A 22,158-nucleotide genomic window follows, 5' to 3' on the forward strand; every position below is an offset into this window, starting at 1 on the left:
TCCTCCTCCTCCTCCTCTTCCTCCTCCTCCTCCTCTTCCTCCTCCTCCTCTTCCTCCTTTTGTCTTTTGGAGAGAGGGTCTCACTCTGAAGTTCAGGCGGCCCTGCACTCACTTTGGTGACCAGGCTGGCCTCAGACTCGCAGCCATCCTCCTGCCCCAGGCTCCCGAGTGCTGGTATTCCAGGTGGGCGCCACCATGCCCAGCTTGCTAGACATTTGTTGAGCCACTGAAGTTGACACTGTCAGAGTTAATGGCCACAGATGGTCTCATTTCACCTTGGAAGGTAGCTTCTTGACACACAGCTAAAACTAAGCAGCATTAGAAGCTGTATAGATCACTAACAGAAGGCTCCTGCTCTGTTCTTTTTGAGATAGTGTCTGACTATGTGGAGACCCTAAGGAACGTGCTGATCTCAACATGGTCTGAACAACTGTCCTCCTAGCATCATGCAGTAACAGGCAGAGGTACCAGGTAGAAGGCTTTAAGTAGAGTGGTTTTCAGCTGGATGAAATATAGAACATCTCCCAGGCTGGCCTTGAATTTGTGATTCTCCTGCTTCTGCCCCCTTAATCCTAGTGTTACAGGTGTTTTCCATCAGACTTGGGTCTTGGCTCCACTGCATAAAGGAAGCAGGGCTGAGGCTCTGCCACAGCTGGAAGCTTCCTGAAAGGATCCAACCTCATGACTGGCAGTGGCTGCCACCACCATTGCAGGCCAGCCAGAGAGCACACTAAGCCTCTTCTGTCGCCATGCTTTCTCTCCTGCTACAGATGCAAGCCATGAGCTGGCCATGCCCAGGAACCACGGCTGCACCCACAACTCCCACCGTCCTTCCACCTGCTCTGGATAGACAACCGCCGCACCCTGTGCCTTCTCAAGCTCATCCCCTGCAGGGAGCACAGCTCCTTTCCACTGACAGCCCCCCCATAAGTCCCCTTTTGACCCTGTCCTTTTACAGCTCCTTCGGGCTCCTGACCCTATAAGGGACCTCATGGCCTGTATGAGAGTTGTCACTCTGGCCTAAGTGTCAGGGAGATGCCTTGCAGGTTTATTTTGAAATAAACCTGTCCTGTGGTGCAACCCCAGACATTTGTCAGCCTCATGGCCACCATGACACAGACAAGTGAAAAAAACAGCAAATATGCCCAGGCTGGGAGCAGGGAGGAGGGAAGGCAGAACCTGGCATGGAGGGAGGGGCTTGAGGAGGACTAAGCAGGGCAGTTGGAGAGCAGTTCTGGAGGTGGCTGTGTCTCAAGTATGGACCCAGACATGAAGCAGAGGTGACAGTCAGTGGAGTCAGGGGATCTAGGACTCTAACCTTGGGCACTGGGTCAGACACCCTGCCAAGATGAAGAGCAGGGGCTGTGCCAGAGAAGATAGGAAGGCTAGTTTAAAAAGCATACGACAGCTACAACATGATGAAACTAATTAAGAGGGGGGTCAATGCCACTAAAAAAATCACATAATAGACTTATGATAGTACAGTCTAAGTATTCTGAGAAAGTTTTCTTTCAGGCATGTATGTGTGTTAAAATAGTCCTCCTTCCTGAGCCTCCTGAGTGCAAGGAATACAGGCATGTGCCACAACACCTGGCCCCAGGCTGGTCTTGAACTCATGGTGATCCTCCTGCCTCAGTTTACCAAGCGCTGGGATTACAGGAATGTGCCCCTGAGCTTGACTTGGCTTAATTTTTTTTTAAGTTGAGAAAATTTATGTAAATAGGCAAATATACTCATCTCCTGTTAAGTTCTAGAATTACCTTTGTTTCCAGTGCTCAAAAATAGTGTCAAAATAAAAGATTTTCACAAGAAGAAGTTTACTTCTGATAAGTTATGAAATGTGAAGTAAAGGACGAAGATTCACCTAGCTTCCTCAGAGATCCTAATTACCTGCTTTGAGATTTACAGATAATCACAGTGTAATTTTTATCCCCAAAGTTTTTTTTTTCCTACTGTCCATTGGCTTGAATAACAGTGACAGAGCCAGAGGGCAGGTAACAGAGTTAGTGGAAAGCTGGGTGTTGTCACCCAATACTTTCAGGAAAGCAGAGGACATGAATCAGCAGTGACACACTGGGGATGACCAGTGGGAGCTGCAAGGTGATATCCCTCAAAATTGGGTAAAAACAGGACAGGAGCAAGGGGTGGCCCCAGCTCCTGCAGGGAAGTGTAGGACTCTGCACTGCTATGACTATTTTGGTCATGCTTCATCTCCAGCTGAGTTTTTAATAGTGGCTATTTAGACTATAGAAATATTAGGACATAACTGGTATTTACACAAAGAAAACAAAATTTGGACAGAAAAATTTCATATATGTTTCAGGTACATTGTGGAGCCATTATTTCACTTATACTCAAGTGTACATGTATGGACTATGAATGCCTGTTGGGTCTTCCTGTGAAATGCCATTCTGATCATGGATCATGGCCAAAAGCTTTTGAAACTTCGACCTGTCACTGGCTCCCTGAGTGTGTCCTTCTGACTCTGCCTCGATGAAAGGCTAAGAAAGGTGTGGGGAAGGATTTCATCCACAGAGTGGCACACAACTGGAGCAGCTGAAGTGGTGGGCCTTGTTCTGAGGCCACTGCCCCTGGGATATGCTTTGTCCCCACTAGGTTCATGTGCACAGCCCCAGGGTGGCTTCACTGAGAAGCCTGGGAACCTTGAAGAATGAAGGCCTATGTGGGTATGGAGGTACACACCTGCAGCCCCAGCCTTCTGGGAGGCAGAGGCAGGAGGAAATTTTCCTAGTGATAACCACTTTGAACATTTCTGGCTAATCCCTACTGTTTGGAGTATTTCTGAGTTTTATGTTTAGAAAACAAGAGGCCTTCTATAGCCCCCTAAGTCCTTTCCAGGGCATCTGTATCACCCCGCTAAAGCTTGCCTTCCCACTGCTGAGGGGCCTGCTGCTCACCAACCAGGCCTCCTATTCCTACTTTCCTTATTTACTCCTCAAAGATAAACAGAGTACAAGCAGCAGAGAATATTTAACATCACTGGTCATTGGAGAGATACAAATTAGAACAGAGATTCCATTCTAATTAGGACTCCAGAAAGAATGGCTACTATGAAGAAATCAACCAGCAACAAATGCTGGAGAAACTGTGGGGGAAAGGAGCCCTTCTCCACTGCTGGTGGGAGTGTAGACAGGTGAAACCATTGTGGAAATCAATGTGGAGATTCCTAAAAAAAAAATTAGGATTGGAGAGTCCATCTGATTCAGCCATTCCTCTTTTGGTATCTTTGTGAAAGAATTAAAAGAATTGTATCACATACCACAGCAATATATGCACACTGATGTCTATAGTGGCTTGTTTGTAGCAGTCAAATTTTGGAAACAGCTCAAGTGCCCATCAACTGGTGAATGGATAAAGACGATTTTTTTTTTTGACTCTCATTTTCTTTTACAACCTTTCTTTAAAAATTTTACTTTAAATAGAGTAAAGTAATAATTGATATGACATTAGAAATAGTACACATTTAGAATACTAAGATGACAGATATTTCAAGCATGGTATCCACAATGTAGTTGCTTAGTTCACAGATATCAGCGTATAGAGTCAGTCAGGGTGAGAATTCTACCCATTAACTGCTATTTTCAAAAACTTGATGGAGATTCTTAGGACTATTGTCTTATCCAACTTGTATATATACATGAATGGTTTTACCCCTGCCTTATTTCCTAATTTTTCTCCTTTATCTCTCTTTGTTGTTTAATCCTTAAGTTCTGTTTCTTTCCATGTCACTGTGACTGTTATACCTTTCAGTTTTTATTTCTTCTTTTGAGTTCTTACATTAGGGAGACAATAGAATATTTATACATGTAGGTCTGGTTTATTTCACTTAATGAGTGTAGCCTCAAGTTGCATTCACTTACCTATGAATGCTTTGAGTTTGTCTTTCTTTATAGCTGAGTAATACTCCACTGTATAAAAATACCACATCTTTTTCATCCATTCCTTAGGTGATGGGCATTTTGGTTGTTTCCAACATTTGGCTATCACAAATTGTGCTGCTATAAACATGGGTGCACATGTATCACTATGAAATGATGTTTTCAGTTATTTTGGGAAAATTCCAAGAAGGGGGATAGCTGGATTGAATGGGATTTCCAATACTAATTTTTTGAGGAATCTCCACACTGATTTCCGTAATGGTTGCCTCAGTCTACATTCCCACCAGCAGTGGAGAAGGGTTCTTTTTTCTCACAGCCTCTCCAACATTTGTTGTTGGTTGATGTCTTTATGATAGCCATTCTTTCCGGGGTGAGATGGTATCTCAAAGTTATTTTAATTTGCATTTCTTGAATGGCTAGAGATGTGGAGCATGTTTTCATGTATTTATTTGCCTCTTGTATTTCTTCCTCTGAGAAGTGTGTATTCATTTTGGATGCCTATTTTTGATTGGGTCTTTAAATTTTGAGGCCCAAGAAGATGTGTTTTTTTTTTTTTTAAATTTCTTTTTTTTTTTTTTCTTTTGCAGAGCCAGGGATTGATCTCAAGCCCTTGAGCTTGCCAGGCAAGCACTTACTCAAGTGAGCTATCTCCCCAGCCCCTGAAGATGTGTTTTTTTGTACGATGGAGAACTACTCTGATACAAGGAAGGACACTTAAGACATTTCTAGGAAAATGCATGCACCTTAAGTCCATACCCCTAAGTCAAATGAATTGGACATACATGTATAAATGCCACATTATTTCTATGGTGTGAAAAACCAAAAGTGTAATTAAGGACCAAAATATATAATAGATATTGCAAAATAGGAAGAAACTGTTCAAGTGTGGAAGAGAACCAGGGAGAGGTGATGGAAAAAAGAAAGAAAGGAAAAGTGAGAAAAGAGAGGGCAAAAATATGGAAAACAAGGAAACAGAGTTTTGTAAATAAGATGAGGAGGAGGGTTTGAAGGGAGGGTAGGGGAATGGGAAAAAACCAAGTTATATCATGCACAACACATTCTCTATGATGTGTTATAAAATCTGATTTAAAAAGATACATACAGAGTAAGGCAGGGGAAAGTGGAAAACAGGGACCCAAACTCTGATACGTTGGGCTATTGTGGGTTCAATTACAACTCAGTAATAGTCTGGAGGGGGGGGTGGAAAGTTGGAATAGAGACATCCTCCTCTGAACATCAGGGCCCTATGGCTTCTGGGATGTCACAGGCCAAGGAAGCAGGAGAACCAGAAGTAAACTGGGTTAGAGTTGGTTGCAGCTTCTGCTGCTTGTGCAGCCTTCCCATCAACTCCTGTCACCCGGAACTACATAAACCCTGCTTACATGATTTTGTTTATGCCTAAGATTTTTAATATGAGATGTTGCTTTTTTATGCATTTAGTTCAGGGTCTGCAGGGTCTACAAAGTCTTACTATGTAGATCAGACTCATAGTGATTCTCCTGTTATTAGCCTCCCAAGTGCTGGGATTACAGGCAAGTGCCACCACGCTCAGTCTTATGTTGTATTTTGATATGAATCTGTCATAAGTTGAACTTTTGGTTGGTACTCAGTAATCTATCTGTCTGTCTGTCTGTCTGTCTGTCTGTCTGTCTATGTTACATATATCTATATATAAATAGAATTAAAACCATGAAATCAATAAATCCTTAGTAATGTCCTAAGAGTAAAATTGTATATTCCCATTTGATGCATTACATATATATACACTGTATTATAGATTATATAGTATATGCTGCATAATAAACAGTCATAGAAATACTAATAATATTTACAAAGGTAAAAGAAACAAAATAACTTATCTGGATATCATTGCATATGGAATTGTTTTGAAACAATTACCTGTATAAAGAAACGTATTGGTGTGTCCTCCTACCACAACATCCACACCCTTTACTTTCTGTGCGATGAGTTTATCCATCTCAAATCCAGAGTGTCCCAGTGCAATAATTTTGTTCACATTTAGAGTTTTTAGTAGATCTACTTTAGGTTGCAGTGCAGTGATTTCATCTTCAAATATTAAATTTGCTCCTATGAAACAAGATAAATAAAAAAGAACTGAAGTAAATACAAATCTAATAATTTTTATTGTTTTGTATATTATACCTACTAATATACCAATAATAAATGATTTATTAAAGTTATTTAATTACTAAGACCAAAACATATTTATAACTAACTATAAAACTTCTAGGAAGTCAATAAAAATCAAATAAATATCCTCAGTCACATTCACTTAAAGTTGTACTAGTTTAAGGTTATAGATAGTATTTTACTCAGTGTCAAACTATGAGGAGACTTCAGATAAGGCATTATTTTTCTTTTAGGTGCAGGAACCGTCCTTTACTGTACACTGGATTATCAGTCCTGTGTGCTGTTCCATGGTGCAACATAGAGTATAGAATTAAGGTTAGAGGAAACTGAGAAAGGAAGAGAACCCTCTTGAGATCCAAAGTTGCAAACAAACAAGAAAAGTGGTAGAAGATTCCTCACACAAGGCGCATGTTTGCAAATGCCATGCAGAACAGGCAGCAGGTGTCCCCTGAGAGAATCCCTGCAAAGAGTCTCACGGGCGCTGCAGGCACTCCTTTACACAGACTCAGCACTGTGAAAAGGAAAGAAACTAAAGTGACTTGTCGTTCCAAGCTATTTGGCACTCTGGTGATTATATTATTTTATAGTCCATTAACATGAATAAACTACCACAATATTAGAGAAAAAGCAGGCTGCTTACACAAGAGACTGCAGAAGAAGATTAGAAAAAGCTGAAGCATTTTTTGTCTTCATTTTTAATGTTTTTCCCCCTGGCATATAAAGTGTCCATTTGCATTAACTTGGGCAGATAGCTGGAAACAGCGAAGAAACACAGGCTTCATGATGCACTGCGGAAGGCATCCTTTCTATGTTCCATGTCTTAGAAGTTATCTTCTCGTCTTAAACACATTCCTAATAACTTCAAAAGATGAGCACAATAGAACAACATCTACAGAGACCCTTTTCGGATTGTTTTGTACACCCAGGGGTAACCACCACCGCCGCCGCTGCCACCACCACCGCCACGACAGCAAAGAACGGGACAGCATTTCACATTCAAGTGCACAGAATCATTTCTGCAAGATTAAATAACATAAACGTTGGGTACAGCCAAGTCAGGGAAGGCGCCAGTGCCTCAAAATGGCTGGTGCTGCAGCTTCTTTAAACGGCTCCAAATCCAGATCTAGAACCATGCAAAATTCACCATTTATAAAAAAAAGAAATCGATATTAATTTTGACAAATACCTACAAACTGAGACTTCATCTTTACATGTGGGTATATAGGGACTTCTAAAATTTTATGTATTTTAAGAATTTTTCTTTTTGAAAAGGGGCCCTGTGTCCCAGCCCCCCTCCCCATCCCTGTCCCCAATGCCTCCCCTAGTCGTCTACCTCGTCTGTCTCCCAGCCTAACACAAGACACAGGCTGTTGATTTCATCATGGGTAGCAAGCTAGTAATCAGTTTCAAAGTGCTTTCTTTTTTTTTAATGCTTTTTGCCAATGACTGCCTCATTCTTTCTTAACTCTTTGTCGTTGGGGGAATTAGACATCAGTAGGTGCCTATGGTCATATTTTTAAGCCCATCACCAATCCTATCTTTGGTAACAACCTGCTTTCTCTGGCTGATCTGGCCTTGCTTGGGCAGCCACTTGCTCTGCCCAGTGCCAAAGAAGTCATTGATATCTTACAGGCAGCAGGAGATCAGGCCCACCTCATCACCTGTGAGCGACCGGGGTCACCACTAGGGTAGGAGCGAGGCCTGTGAATGAACCTGCTCCGCTCCAGCTTGGGATTCTCCAGAGGAGAGCCACACACACCAATGTGGTTTGCTTTTTAAATCTCTGTACATTTAGACTTTCACAGTATCAATGTATAAAATGCCTGGACATAGAAACATGTTAAGCAAGCTGGGCATGGTGGCGCACGCCTGTAATCCCAGCACCCAGGAGGCTGAGGCAGGAGGATTGCCTGGGTTACGAAGTGAGCTCAAGGCTGACCTGAAATGAAGGTAAGACCCTGCTTCAAAAAGGAAACAAAGAAAAAGAAAAGAAACATTATATACAAAGGAGCGTTAGTATAGTAATTCCAAGACTTTGTTTGGAAACATGAGATAGTCTGCACCCTTAGAAGTACCAGAAAGTGGTGCTTGAATGCCAACTTTAGCATAGCTGTTGATATTTTCATGTATTAGCCAACTTTCTCATCTCTGAGATAAAATACCCAATGCCTACAACTTCATGGAGAGGTTTATTTGGCTCACCTCCCCGTTGGCTCATTTTGTGGTCAGCCACGGAGGAAGGAGAAGGCCGAGGATAGCTGCCTGCCTTGTGGAAGCAGGGAAGCAGGAAGAGCAGGGACGGAGCACACGTGTCCAGGCCACGGCCACAGAGATACACCTCGTCCACCAGGCCAGCCCCTGAATGCTCAGGACTTCTAGGGAACTAATGTGGTGCTCCCTTGGCTTCGAAGCTGATGTCGAGGTTGAGCTCCGCATCTAAGCCCTGCTGGCCCCACAGGTGTGCGTGTCTTCGCCGGCTGCCTCACTTGGTGGTAACCATCGACCACCTGTTGGTATCCACTGGCCAGTAGGGGTCTAGCTGGCCACCCAGATGGCCAGCTGTGGCTGCTCATTGCCCATCTCTGTAGCCAAACTGCAGAAAACTTGAGATTTTATGAGTTTCACTGGCGTGAAGACGATCGCCCATGCTGCTCTGACGTCACCTTGAGCACTGTGCTTCAAGGCGGGCTCCTGTGAATTCCAGACTCCTTTATGCTAATTTCTAAGAATCAGGCCCCAAATGAAGATGTTAAAATATGAACAAGGGGCTGGGGAGATAGTTTGGGGGTCTAAGCGCCTGCCAGGAAAGCACAAGGACCTGAGCTCCATCCCAGGTACCACATGTGGATGTGATGGTACACTCCAGTAATCCCAATGCTGAGGGAGGCTGAGACAGGAGGATCACTACGAGTCTGAAAAAAATATATTAAAAAATTTTTTTTAAAAAAATCTGAGGATATAGCTCAGTGGTTAAAGCTATAGTATGCTCAGAGTCTGGATTCAATTGCCAACAGCACTTTAGGTGTCACCAAAGAAGGGCACTGAGCAGAAGATGTAATGTCTCCAAGACATAACTGTGAAAAACAGAATCACCAGACAGGCTCCCTCACTGTCACCTTAAATGCATCATTTGTCTCATTCTTCTGACTTTGGCTTAAAGTTCATATAAATAATGCCCGACTCTGACTTAGTGCCTCCGCTTTCAAGTCACAAACAGTGTAAAAGTAAAAAATACCTGGGTTTGAGAGAAAGGGGGTTTCTTTTGAAGTGTATCCAACAATTCCCACAGCTTCATTACCAATGTAAATAATTTTATAGGGCAGATAGAGTCCTGAGATTTGCGATGCTAGTGGTTCCTTTGCCTTAATATTTGCACTCAAGATTGGGAATCTGGCTTCTCTGAGCAATGGATTGATCAGTCCGTCTACACCATTATCAAATTCATGATTTCCCAGTGCCTAGATACAAGGAAAAAGAGAAAAAAATAATTAGGTGCTCTGGAATGTCCAACAAAAGTGTATTTCAAACAACATTTTATTAGGTCAAGGACTCAACAAATCAGCTAAGCTCCATCAGAGAGATCTCATGGACTAGTGTCTCCCCACCCCCCTTAATTTTGGTACCAGGGGTTGAAGTCAGGATCTTGTGCTTGTCAGGCAGGTGCTTATGCTGCTGACTTATCTCCCCTCCTGGACCTGGTGTTTTTCCCTTCTTTTTAAAAATTTATGGGGCCTGGGAGATGGCTCAGTAGAATAAACGCTTGCCTGGCAAGCGCAAGGGCCTGAGTTCAGTCCCCGGTTCCGCAAAAAAAAAAAAAAAAAAAAAAAAAAAATTATTTATTTTATTTATTGGATACAGTGTCTCACTACACAGTTCAGATTCATAGTGATCCATCCTGTCTCAGCCTCCCCAGTGCTAGGATTACAGGCATGCACCACTATGCCTGGTTTCAGGGCTAGCACAGCGTGCCTGAGGTTCCAGGGCTGGCATGGTATGTGGTACTGGGGATCGAACTTGGGTCCTTGTGCTTGCCAGGCAGGTGCTTATGCTGCTGAGCTATCTCCGCAGCCCCTAGTATCTTTCTTATCTCCAGAGATTTTACTCAAGGAATTGGGCTGGGGCCAGGAATGTCAAGATCATAGGTTGATTATTATCACCCCGTGGGTGACTGTACACCCATGATTGTATTTCAGTCATGGAGACCGGTCACCATCACCAAGCCCAAGGCACTGGGGAGCTTCCCAGTCTTGTCCCACGATCCCCAGCTCTGAGGCCAGCTCCAAAGCCCACCTCTGCCTGTCTCTGTTTTCTAATCAGATCTAATCATTGAAATCAGAGAACTGTTAAAATCACGACTTTCAGCCTGAATGTATCGTCAGCAGAGACCAAAGGCCTCATTGCATCTTGTGGTCATTATTCCGCAGATTCCCAGCATTGTTTTTTGTCAAGGATGCTCATGGTCTTTTAATTCTGGAAAAATGAAGAAGGGAAAAGGGGAACTAGCGTGCTCACATTCTACAACATGGTCCTGGCTCTTTCCTTCAGTCAGCTCTGGGCCACTCCTTGCTCCTGTCAAGGAAGAACCTCACCTCACGGTGAAAGGGTGGTGTGGCCTGGACCGAGATCTGGATCCAGCAGATTCTGGATCGGCTCTGAGTGTACGGCTCCATGAGGAGCACGTGGCCCCACTGCACCACATGAAAGGATCTCCCAGTCTCAGGTACTTTGTTTTCTTCTTCTGTTTTAGAATGGCAAGGTTTGTCCCTGTGGTAAAATAAGTTTCTTTTTTGATATTACAGTAACTATTTTGCTTAACTGTAAAGTTCTGTTGTTTTAATGAATCTATCGCTTGTATATAAGGTCATCCAATTTGTCAGTGACATTCTCTTCCCAGCATCTGACAATAGCAGAAGTTAGGCTTTCCTCGTGGTTTCGTGTCTTCCCCCTTCTCTACCTCAACCGAGAAGTTGCTGAGCACCTGTGACCCAGGGGCTGTGGCAGTGACCCCAGAGGCAGTAGTCAAGCAGACAGCCACACAGGGCCTGTGCATGCCAGCCCACCTGTTGCCCCACCCAAGTCCTAGGGCCCTGGACTTGCAAGGCCATTGCTCTACCGCTGAGACACATCCCTTGAGCTTAATTCTTTCCAGGATTCTGGGCATAAACTGAGTTGGATGAGAACTGAATCCAATTTAGTGGTTAGGTACAATGCTGATCTTATGGGCAAATTTGACTCAGTTCTGGTTGAATTCATTTTGCAGCTGGAATCATGGAGAGAATTAAGTTTGTGAACTGAGGTACCATTTTGATTGTTTTTTTTTAATATTTATTCATTTATTTATTTACTTGTCTCTTTGAGACAGGGTCTTGATATGCAGCTCAGGCTGGTCTTGAGCTCACTTTGTAGCCTAGGTTGGTCTCGAAATTGCAACGATCTTCCTGTCTCAGTCTCCAAAGTGCCAGGATTACAGCAATGTGCCACCACGCCTGGCTTTGACTATTGTTCAGTCTCTTTATTCTTGTGCAGAAAGGAGCCCTGACCCACGGTACTCAATGCTATGGACAGACTGACTAAATCATCTCACTCACACCAGATTGGAATTCCCGGCCTGACGTCTCTCCTGGCCTCTGGTCTGCTCTAAGGTCGGCTCCCTGCTCGCATTTGCCCTCCAGGCTCCAGAATACCCAGACCTGCCACCCTGACAGCTCTGTGCTCTGTGGTTTGCTATCTGGAGCTATGGCGCCGCCATCTTTGGTCAGTAAAGCTGGACTGCTGGGACAGCTGAACCCCCACCCTTGCCTCTCCACCCCCCGTACACTGGCATGGCTCCGTTTTTCCCAGATGCCCCATATTCTACCCATCCTCTTGCTGCTCCCTTCTCACAGGAAACCCCTTCTCTCTTGGGGGGTGACAGTGGCTTCCTGTGGGCTGTCAGTGATCTCTGTCCTCTTCTCAATTTTCCTAACATCAAATCTGGCCTTGTCTTTCTTCACTGAAATGTCCTAAAGAGGCACTGCTGTCTCAGTCAAACCCAACATCTGAGGGGGCCCACGACGCTCCCTGAGGTGGGGTTCACCTCCGCCTCCGGCCTCCTTCCCACCTCTCCTGGGGGAGGCTGCAAGGCAGGGCTGGCTGGACCACTTAGAGCCATGACCTGGAGCCCCTTGCTACACTGCCCTTGGAAATGTCAGTGGATGAATAATCCAGGGGGTCATTAAAATAAGACAGGATTTTTAGGTCCTTGCTGTATACCAGCCACTGTGAAAAGTGATTGGCTGGGGACGGGCTTCCATGGCAACGTGCTCGCCCAGCATGCACAGGGGCCTTGCAGGAAAGAAATCCCCAGAACGGGGGGAGGGGAAAAGATTCTATGCAGAAAATCTGGTTTTACACTACTCTTAGTGTTGTGCTTGTTACTGTGCTCATTTTACAGATGGAGATAATGTGTTACAGAAGTGAAAGGTTTTTTTTTTTTTTTTTTTAGATAATAAATAAGTAGCCAAACACATTAGGAATGATTATGGGAATTCAACAATGGTTGTTATCTTGCATATTAATGCTTATTTTTTTTTTCTCTCCTTTTAAATTTTTAAATAACTTTTTGGCCAGTTTAAAGGGATTGCTGAAGGCTACAAAGTCAGCAAGTAGCAGAGACAGGTTAGAAGCACTTCTGTTAGACTCCAAGTTATTAACCTCCATGCTTGGCTACATAGAAGCTTGCATAAGGCCTAACCAATGAGCAACTGTAAAACAAAACAAAACAAAACAGTGCTAACTCAGTTTCCGGTGTTCTCACACACACATCTTTGTCCTTTGCATACATAGAACATATAAATAACACACACAGAATAGGACATTGTTTCTGCTTTTGTGATACCTGGGATTGAACTCAGAACCTTGGGATTTCCAGGCAGGCCCTTATGACATTGAGCTGTCTCCTGGGCCCAAGACACTGCTTCGTCCTGTCATGCTTTTCATTCTTGCCTCAGCTGATGGCTTTGGCTCCTGAAATGTGATCATTCTCAGAATGGCCCAAGAGCTCTGCGCTGAGCTCCCTGTCTGAGTTATGTGTCCTTCCTCTCCAATGGGCTCTCATTCCCTATGGGGTGGTCACCCCCTTTCTGATGCACAGCACCTAGAGTACAGTACTGGATGAATAAATGCTGAAGAGGAAAATCACTGACCAGTAGCTTTCCTTTTCCTGTACACAGCTGACTTTCCCCCACAGAAGTTAATGCAAAATATTTCCTTCAAAAATGCTGATTTTCTGTAGACACTCTCATTTTTGTTTCCCCACTTTGACTTTGCTTTTCTTCTCCAGCACTGACTGGAACTTAACTATTCCTGAGGGTCTTGCGTGGAGGGCGCTGCCGCTCTCCTCCGTGTACCCCGCTGCTCAAACTACTGGGGCAGAGCAGCCACTCACGGACTGTGCTAAACAGATGGATATTATTTATCCTCCTAGCATGAAAATATCTCAGGAAAAGACTGACCAGAAGAAGGGCAAGGAGTAAGAAAGGGCAACATGGCAAAAAAGAGCAGATTTAGTCATCCTCCAGTATGCATAAGGGGATTTGTCCAGGACCCCTAAGGATGCTAAAATCTCTTGTATTCTGACATAAAATGGTGCAGTATTTGCATATAAACTATACATCCTCCTACAAACTTTCAGTCATCTCTAGATCACTTATATTATCTGCTACAATGCAAATGCTCCACAATAACAATTATTATAGTGTGTAGCTTAAGGAATAATGCCCAGAAAATGTCTGTGCCGGGCGTAGTGGGACATATTTGTAACCTAGCTACTCGGGAAGCTGAGGCAGGAGAGGTCAAGGCCAGCTTAGCAAATAAGGTACACTTTGTTTTAAAATAAAATATGGGACTGGGGAGATAGCTCAGTGGTCTAAGTGCCTGCCTGGCAAACACAAGGACTTGGCTTCTATCCCCAGTACAGCATGTGGTGCCAGAACCAGAACCCCAGGCATGCCGTGCCAGCCTCAAAACCAGGCATGGTGGTGCATGCCTGTAATCCCAGCGCTGGGGAGGCTGGGACAAGAGGATCACTATGTGTCTGAGCTGTGTAGTGAGATCCTGTACCCAATAAATAAAATAAAATTTTTTTTTTTTTTTAAAGCTAAAGATATAGCTCAGTGGTAGAGCTACACTAGGCATAGACTCTGGATTCAACTGCCAACATTAAAAATAAATAAATAAATATCGGTACAAACACATTTTTTCCAAACTGTTCTGATACACTGTTGGCTGAATCTGTGAATTTGGAGCCTATAGTGGAAAGGTAAGATGAGAACTGTCCTCTGAGCCCTCGCCCAAGTAACCTCATCTTGCAGTGGGCTCTGTTTAGCTGCCCGGGAGCCTCTGCCAGGCGCCGAGGCCGTGTGCCAGACTGCAGCACAACAGGTCACCCACCACCGCGGCCGGCCAGACAGCCCGGCTGGTGCAGTTTCCTAACAAGGCCGTGACCTGAGCAGGGTACACAACTTAGCTTGCCTTCGGTCTGCGTTTGCTGTTTAAATTAGAGCCCGATAGCCAGCAGCTTAGCGGAAGGGGTTGCTGACGTCGCTGGTGCTGCAGTCTCCACTTCAGCCTCTGCTGTGGGTGACCCAAATGAGCTCCGTACTTGCCAACTGGGACTTGTTTGAGTCGGTTTTTGGACAATCAGTTTCTCTCTCAATTTGGAGTCAGATTTTTTTTTTTTTTTTTTTAAATCCTTCTGGGTACACAACATTTGGCAGCTGAGCAGGGACCTGACAGACCCAAAGATGAGTCAGGGAGGAATTCCTGGGGAACTCCCGGGGTTGCCATCCTCCTCCACGCGGTATGGGTGGCAGGCCTCCTCTGTGGGCGTGGTCTACAGGGTGAGTCAGGGTGCTCAGAGAATACCTAACGGTCTGGAGAGCACTCTGCGATCCCTGGAGGTCCTTGTGGGACGGGACTGCAGAGGGCTGTCTCCACTGTCCGCCAGTTTTGCTGGGGGCAGCAAGATGCTCCTGAGGCCGAGCTGTCTGCCCCACAAGAGATCCTCGGGTGGCCACCTCTCTCCACGTGGTGGTGGGGGGGATGGCAGATTATCTAGATGTTTGGGGATGCCTTGAAAGTGCCTCCAAATTGGGGGAAGTACTGTTATTTGTTATGCTCAATACTACCTAAGGGGGGGGGGAATGTTGCTCAATCACAGCAACTCTGGGGTGTCCCATAGTGACACGTCAGAGGCAGCAGCTGCCCTGGAAGAGGCTGAATTCCAAGCTCAAATCGGTGCCAAGCAAGCGCAGGCTGAGGACAACGAGGACACATCGGTGACGGTGCCAGTGCGGGAGGCGAGCCCAGCCAGGAAGTGCACAGGCTGATCCGGATCACGTGACTGCGTTCACTGGGGAGTCCAGACCTGCCTGTGAGGGGTCTGGGGCCGCCAGACACAGCCAGACACCCAGTGCGGATGTGGTTTCAAGGTCACGGGTGCCAGTGGGTAGCAAGGCTGAGCTTGACTCCCGTCTCCGGATAGCAAAACGAGGAAAACCAGCCTTCCCAGCAACCTTGGGGGGCGCTAACAGGAGTCCATGACCCGGTACCTATTGACTGAGTGGCCAATGTCCTTTTTTTTTTTTCCCTTTTCCTTGCGGAACCAGGGATTGAACTCAGGCCCTTGCACTTGCCAGGGAAGCGCTTATTCCATTGAGCCATCTCCCCGGCCCCGTCAGTGTCCTTTTGAATGCCAGTTTGAGTTCACGTTTTTGTCTAATTGGCCTGCCTGAAGCATTTCCTGTATACAGCTGGGGTAGTTCTTAAACTGCAATTATGGGCTTAATTTGCTCTTCTTTCTGATTTTTGCTGGTACTAAGAGACTCGCTATTCGAGGTTACTTGGAAGCCTGTTCACCAAGCCTAACTGAAATGTAAAATCAGTGTGCTAATTGTGGCCAAAGGAAAAAAATGAACAGGAGCATTTTTAAATCCAAGCACCCATGGAATTTGTGACAGAAGGGGACAAATAAGTAGGACAGAACAGGAAATATAAAAGAAAAATTGTGAGTATGAGGATATATTTTTGATAAGGAAAGATTTTTCATAGTAAGATTTGTCCTACCAGAATGAAAGAAAAAAAAAAAAAAAGACAAAAGCAGAAAGCTAAAATAAATCTCAGAAAGCCCAGAGTAAACTGAAAAAGTCCGTAGAGCCTGAGGCAAAGGGAATTTGGATGTTTGGTTGATCTAAGTATTTCTTTTTCTCCTGTGGGTTATGCAGAACTGCTCTCAGAATCTCCTCACTATTCTGTGTACTCTCAACTGTCACACACTTAGCCTCAGCATGAGATAAGACATGATAATCAGACGTGCATTCCAGGGACTGAGGACAATGTGTGATGGACTGTTGGTGACTCCAGAGAAACCCTCACCAGGAAAAGAGGAGACTGTCTGTAAAAAGAATATTGCGATGATAGTGACAGAGTTGTCTGTGTCAGCTATGCCAAAAGGTAAGCAGAGCCAGGAAAAGGAAGCGTTCTTTGTAAGTGCTTGGTCACAGCTATCACAGGGTTCCCTGCCATAACCAGGGTTTGTCCTGAGCCAACTTAAGCCTAAGCAAACACCCTTGTCACTGGAGAGTCCCAAGTCTGGAAATGGCCACAGGGAAGGATGACTGGGCATGTACTAGGGGTGGACATGCTGCTCGGGCACACATACCCTCACCCCATGATCAGAATCCTGGCCAGGCACAGGGGCATATGCCGGGAAATCCCATCACTTGAGAGGCTGAGGCAGGAGGGTCATCATGAGTTTATGCCAGCCAGGGCTACATAGTGAGTTCAAGGCCAGCCTGCGCTGCACAGCAAGACTTTCTCAAAAAGCAGCAACAGAGGTTGATGAGATAGCTCAGTGGACTAACGCACCTGCTTAGGCACGCTTTGGCAAGATCAGGGCCATGGTTTGATCCCCAGCACCACACACTGCACCAGCCTTGGCTCACAGGGTGGGCTGAGCTTGCCACAGAGTCAGGGTGTGGTGGTGCATGCCTGCAATCCCAGTGCTGGGGAGGCTGAAAACAGGAGGATCACTACGAGTCTGAGCTGTGTAGTGAGACCTATAACAACCAAATACACAGAAAGAAAGAAAGAAGAAAGAAGAAAGAAAGAAAGAAAGAAAGAAAGAAAGAAAGAAAGAAAAAGAGAGAGAAAGAAAGAAAAAGAAAGAAAGAGACAGCAACAACAAAAGTTCTGCCTGGCCAATATAAGGGGATTAATAACAAACAGACTAGGGCTAGGGAGATAGCTCAGTAGAATAAGTGCTTGCCTGGCAAGCACAAGGTCCTGAGTTCAATCCCTGGTATTGAAAAAAAAAAAAAAAGTCTCCATTTAACAGACTACCAGGATGGGGTAATAACATCATCTGCCCAGTCCACAGTCCTCCCACTTGTATGACCAGTAAAGGAGTTGGATGGCTCCCCTGGCCACTAAGCCCACCATTAATTTCCTGACCGAACAACTCACACCATCTAGGGGAGCTGATCATTCTGTTTTGGATCTTGTTAGTGCTTTTTCAGTATTCCCTTAGCTGCAGAGTCCCAGTGCCAGTCTGTATTAACCTGGAGTAGACAACAGTGGACCTTCTGAGTGCTACCTGTGGTCCACCGTTTGCTTTGGGATGGCATCCAGGGACCTCACCTTGCTGTTACCTTGCTCACCTACTGTGGAAATGTTTATCATGTAGATGGTATCATGCTACCGTTGAGTGCCTTACAGACTTAGAGAAATACTGGAGAATGTACAAGGACACCTGCAAGACCAAAGATGAGAGACATCAGTCCTCACAAGGTACCAGGACTGGCATCAATGTAATGCTTGGGAGACTCAGTCACTGAGGAAGTTTTGCAGCAGCCTGTACCAGTGCAAAATATCTGTAGGTGTCTCTGGGGTTCTTGGTGGGTCCTGGCTCACCTTTATACTCTCCCATGCTCACATGCCCACCTCTTACACAACCTGATTAAAAACAGGGACCACATGGGAGTGGGCCAAAAGAAATCAGAGGCCCTTGAACAAGCCAATATACTCACGAGGCAGGCCAAACAGCTCTGTGCTCTCAGAACCCCAACACCCATTTGTTCTAGTTTCCAGGAGCCTGAAAGCTCCAGTTGAGGTCTGTTGTTTGAAACAACCAGACAGATAGTGGTAGGAAGATTCTAGTCTAGATCACAGGCAGGGTAAAGCCTGGTATAGGGCACCGGGGCACCAACTGAGGGTGGCATCCAAGGCCTTGCGGGAGGTGGACTCCATCACCTCAGCTGCCTCAATAAGAGCAACATGTGCAATAAAGGGCTCAATTCAAGCAAGGTCTTTTGGCCAAGGCTGTTACTGGGATCATACAAGGTCGTGTTTTACAAAGTGGCTCACATCCTTATGGCAGCATGGAGCCCTACCTTCCAGCCTTGTGACAAGTACTGTAAGAGCCAACCCAGTCACTGCAAGCTGCTAAATCACCTTCCATGATTAAACCAATAGCTGAGCCCAAAGAGGTACTAGAAGGGACCCTGCTATCCCAGAGGTGTTGAGGACCCTGATGGCACTAGCTGGGTACAAAGCAGGAGCAGGCGGGTACAGCTATGAGCAATATGGAGGTGGTGACTCCCAAGAAGTGGCCACTATCTTGCTGTACCAATATCAGGGCTGTCTTTCAAGGGGACCCTGTCAATGGCACAGTGGGAACAGAGACACTGCCAGGACAACAGGTTATGGAGGGGGGCATATAAAGCATGGAAAATAAATCAGTCACAGCCCTCTCTGTCTCCTAGGTAACCAAGAGGCTGATGCTCTCACAAAGGGGTGGACCCTCTGTCCCTGCACACCCAGAGAAGCCGCCAACTGGGAGCATGGAAAGCCTGGCCAGCCCTGATCAAAGGAGTGCAAAGAATGCAGATATTCCCATAAAGCACTCCGGGAGTGCCAGGCCTGAATCTGGCTACAACCTCAAAGGACACATGCCCTGAATGAGTGCCCACGTTGACATGGCCAGTAGAGGATTGGTAGCGGATTACATCAGGCCCGTGCCTGTGCATGAGGGCTACACCCTCACCTGAGCAGTCCCTGCCACAGGCCTCCTGCAGGCCTTCTGCTGTGCGCGGATGACTGGAGAAGTGATTGCGAGAGGCTGTCCTCAGCTTGGTGTGATGGATGGACGCCACTGAGAGCTGCCAGTGACTCACAGCGATCATTTCACCAACACAGTGTGCAAAGCTGGGCTGAGGACCATCAATACAACAGTATCGCCTGCCTTACAACTCCACAGGGGCTGGCTCGAGTGAAAAAAATAAGCGGTTTAAATAAAGCCACTCTGCTACTCTACATGATCGGAGAAATTTCTCGAACATAAAGCCACCCTGTATGGGTAAGAAAATGTGCTTCCAGAAGCCTGAAGGCTGTTGAACAAAAACCTCAGTGATGGGCTGAGCTACTTGGCTATGGTTGTTAGCCAAGGAGGCTCCTGTTGTCCCCCACAGCATATGGGTTAGTGCTAGCGCAGTTGGTCACATGCTGGAACTGGCTGGGAAGTCCCGATTGCTGAAATGCCATGCAGGCTTTGGTGCAGGACATGGAGAAATCAGGCTGGTACTAAGCTGGGAGCTTCCTCCCTGTTGGACAGCATTAGTAGTACCAGAGGGAGAGAACTGTGGGGAGAGAATTGTTAGCAACGATTCCAAGCAGCCATGTGCCACATGTTCTACACCACCAGCACGCCAGGCAGGACATGCCTCATGGTGCAGTGTTGGCATGAACAATCTGGACCTTCATCTGCTGCCTTTGTCCTCGCTAAGTCGAAGAAACTTGATGTAGACCCTGGAACTGAGACTGGGCCTGGCTGTAAGTCAATGAGGGAACCTGGAAATAAGTTCTAACCTGTGCTCACTCAATTGGTACAGATGCCCTTGGCTGATGGTGGTGTCGGTCTCGGAGTCAGTCTCACTGCTGCTATCTGTGCTGTTGCTGTGCTGTGACTGCCTAGCGCTTGGCTCTCGGGTGGAAGAGAGGAGAGGATATCTGTTCTGAGGCTCAGGCAACACCACAGAGGAGGGGGCTGGAAGAAATCTAAGAGCAGAGGAAGGGGCGGAGTGTCCTGAGAACTTATCTGACCCCTAGCCAAAGTATCTCCACCTTGTCATGCACTCCTCTTTAGCTGTCCAGGGCCCCCACAGGTAGCAGACCACAACTCAAGGTCACCTACCACTTTGGCCAGACATTTCCTGCTGGGACCGGTAGAGTTTCCTGGTAAGAAGGGGGTAGGAACACACAACTTTCCCCAAGTTTCCCCAACTTGTGTGTGTGTGTGTGTGTGTGTGTGTGTGTGCACATGTGCTTTGGATCTCACTTAGAGCCCTATAAAACCAATAGCCTAGGATGGAGACTCGGCCACCTCAACAGATGCTGGTAAGTCATCACCGCTCCATCTGTGACTCCAAAGACCATTACTCACCATGCTGGGCTGGTCCAAGTTGCTCTTTGGATTACCAGCCCTATCTTACTTTGAAGCAGGTGTTTCTTTAGGAAATTTATGTGAATACAGGGCTCATTGCACTCTTATCCTGCTTTCTTTGGCTCTCTCTGCAAGTTCTCATCTGTAAGCTAAAGTTCTCTGAATAAACCACATTTATACTGAGTCTGCAGACTGTTGGACCCTGGCAGATTGTGACTGTGGGGAGATGGAAGGTTACAACCAAAACCCAAAGTAATATTGGACTATTTTAGCCTCTCTCCCTCTCCCTCCCTTTTTGAGACAGGATCTTATGTAGCTCAGGTTGGCTTTGAACTCACTATGTAGATCAGTTTGGCTTCAAACTCACTGCAATCCTCCTGCTTTAGCCTCCCAAGATCTGGGATTATTGGCATGTGCCACCACACCCAGATTTAGTCTCTTTTAATAGACATTTACTGATCCACCTCTGTATCTTCTCTTATATCCACCTCACTATTAGATAGATGTCTTGAAATTGCATGGCTGATCCTGACAGACTTCTGTCTTCTGCCAGTCCTAAAGCTGAGACTGCAGTAACATTTAAACTCTACAGTGGAGATGCGCCTCCTTCTCCTGCAGTCTGCCTCTGCACACTGGGGATGTGTTTGGTAAATATGCTGACTCACGATTTCATTTTGTTTTGTGATGTGAATCCCTGTTAACAGGCAGAGATCAGTCAGATTTGGTACAAAATAAGCTATTTTTTCTTTCTTTCTTTTCCTTTTTGTGGTTTTTGGAGAAGGGTCTTGCTATGCAGCTCAGGTTGTTGATGAGCTTACTTTGTAGCCCAGGCTAGTCTTGAACTCACAATGGTCCTCCTGCCTCAGCCTCCCGAGTGTTGGGACTACAGGCATGCACCACCATGCCTGGCCTTTGGTTCTTCTTTCCTTTAAAGCAGTTATTTTATGTTGACAAAGCCAACTTCCCTAACATGTGCTTGTAAATCTCTGAGACTGATCTGCTACTTGTTACTTAAATTTAACTGACTCTTACACCATGTTTGTACTCTCATTTTTGTCTCTTTATTTCCCAATGTTTCACTTCCCATACTGGGCTTATTCATTCACTAACTGTATTCATTCACTAATTCTAGTGAATTAACCTCAGACCTTGTATATTTTTATTACAAACACTAAATGTCACCAAATGCACTTTGTTATAACTTAAGAGAGCTGAGCCTAAACAAACGATCTTTACTACCTGCAACACCAAAACCAAGGAGAATGTGAATGTCTGCTCCTCACCCCCTACTTTCTTTTGGCAGAAGAAAACCTAAAATACTAATTTAAAAAAGAAGAAAAGCAACTAACGGTCTCATGTGACACCTCCTACACCGTACACCTACTTCAGTCCTATGTGTCCGACACTCAACTGTGCCTGCCGCTTAAAGTAAAAAGTAAATGAACACAGTAAGGAAGATGGAGATTTGCCCCTTCTGTGACTCAGAATCTTGTTTTTGTTAAACGAACTTGAGGAAAACAGCCTGATGTTTCTCACACCTTCTGCAGTTATTTGTTAGTATTTATATTGGCCGTGGGTGGTTTATGAGAGTCCCTTGGCTTTGCGGAAGAATTCTGTTGACCAAGGCTAAGG

General features: G+C 45.5%; 1 protein-coding gene and 1 long non-coding RNA gene across 2 annotated transcripts in view; one reads left to right on the plus strand and one right to left on the minus strand.

Moving 5' to 3' along the window:
• Positions 1–22,158, minus strand: part of Nt5e (5'-nucleotidase ecto) — a 64,303-nt gene that overhangs the window by 14,373 nt on the left and 27,772 nt on the right. Inside the window, exons 2-3 of the mRNA XM_004628245.2 lie at positions 9,286–9,508; positions 5,799–5,987 (exon numbers count right to left, since the gene is read on the minus strand). Coding sequence (XP_004628302.1) covers positions 5,799–5,987; positions 9,286–9,508 — 412 coding nt within the window. The remainder of the gene's footprint in view (positions 1–5,798; positions 5,988–9,285; positions 9,509–22,158) is intronic.
• On the plus strand, positions 16,319–18,934 carry LOC111815850. Its single transcript, XR_002820468.1, has 3 exons — positions 16,319–16,541; positions 17,773–17,876; positions 18,851–18,934. It is a non-coding gene; the product is annotated as an uncharacterized LOC111815850 (long non-coding RNA).

Source organism: Octodon degus, unplaced genomic scaffold (genome assembly GCF_000260255.1).
Source record: "Octodon degus isolate 3935 unplaced genomic scaffold, OctDeg1.0 scaffold00022, whole genome shotgun sequence".
NCBI lineage: Eukaryota > Metazoa > Chordata > Mammalia > Rodentia > Octodontidae > Octodon > Octodon degus.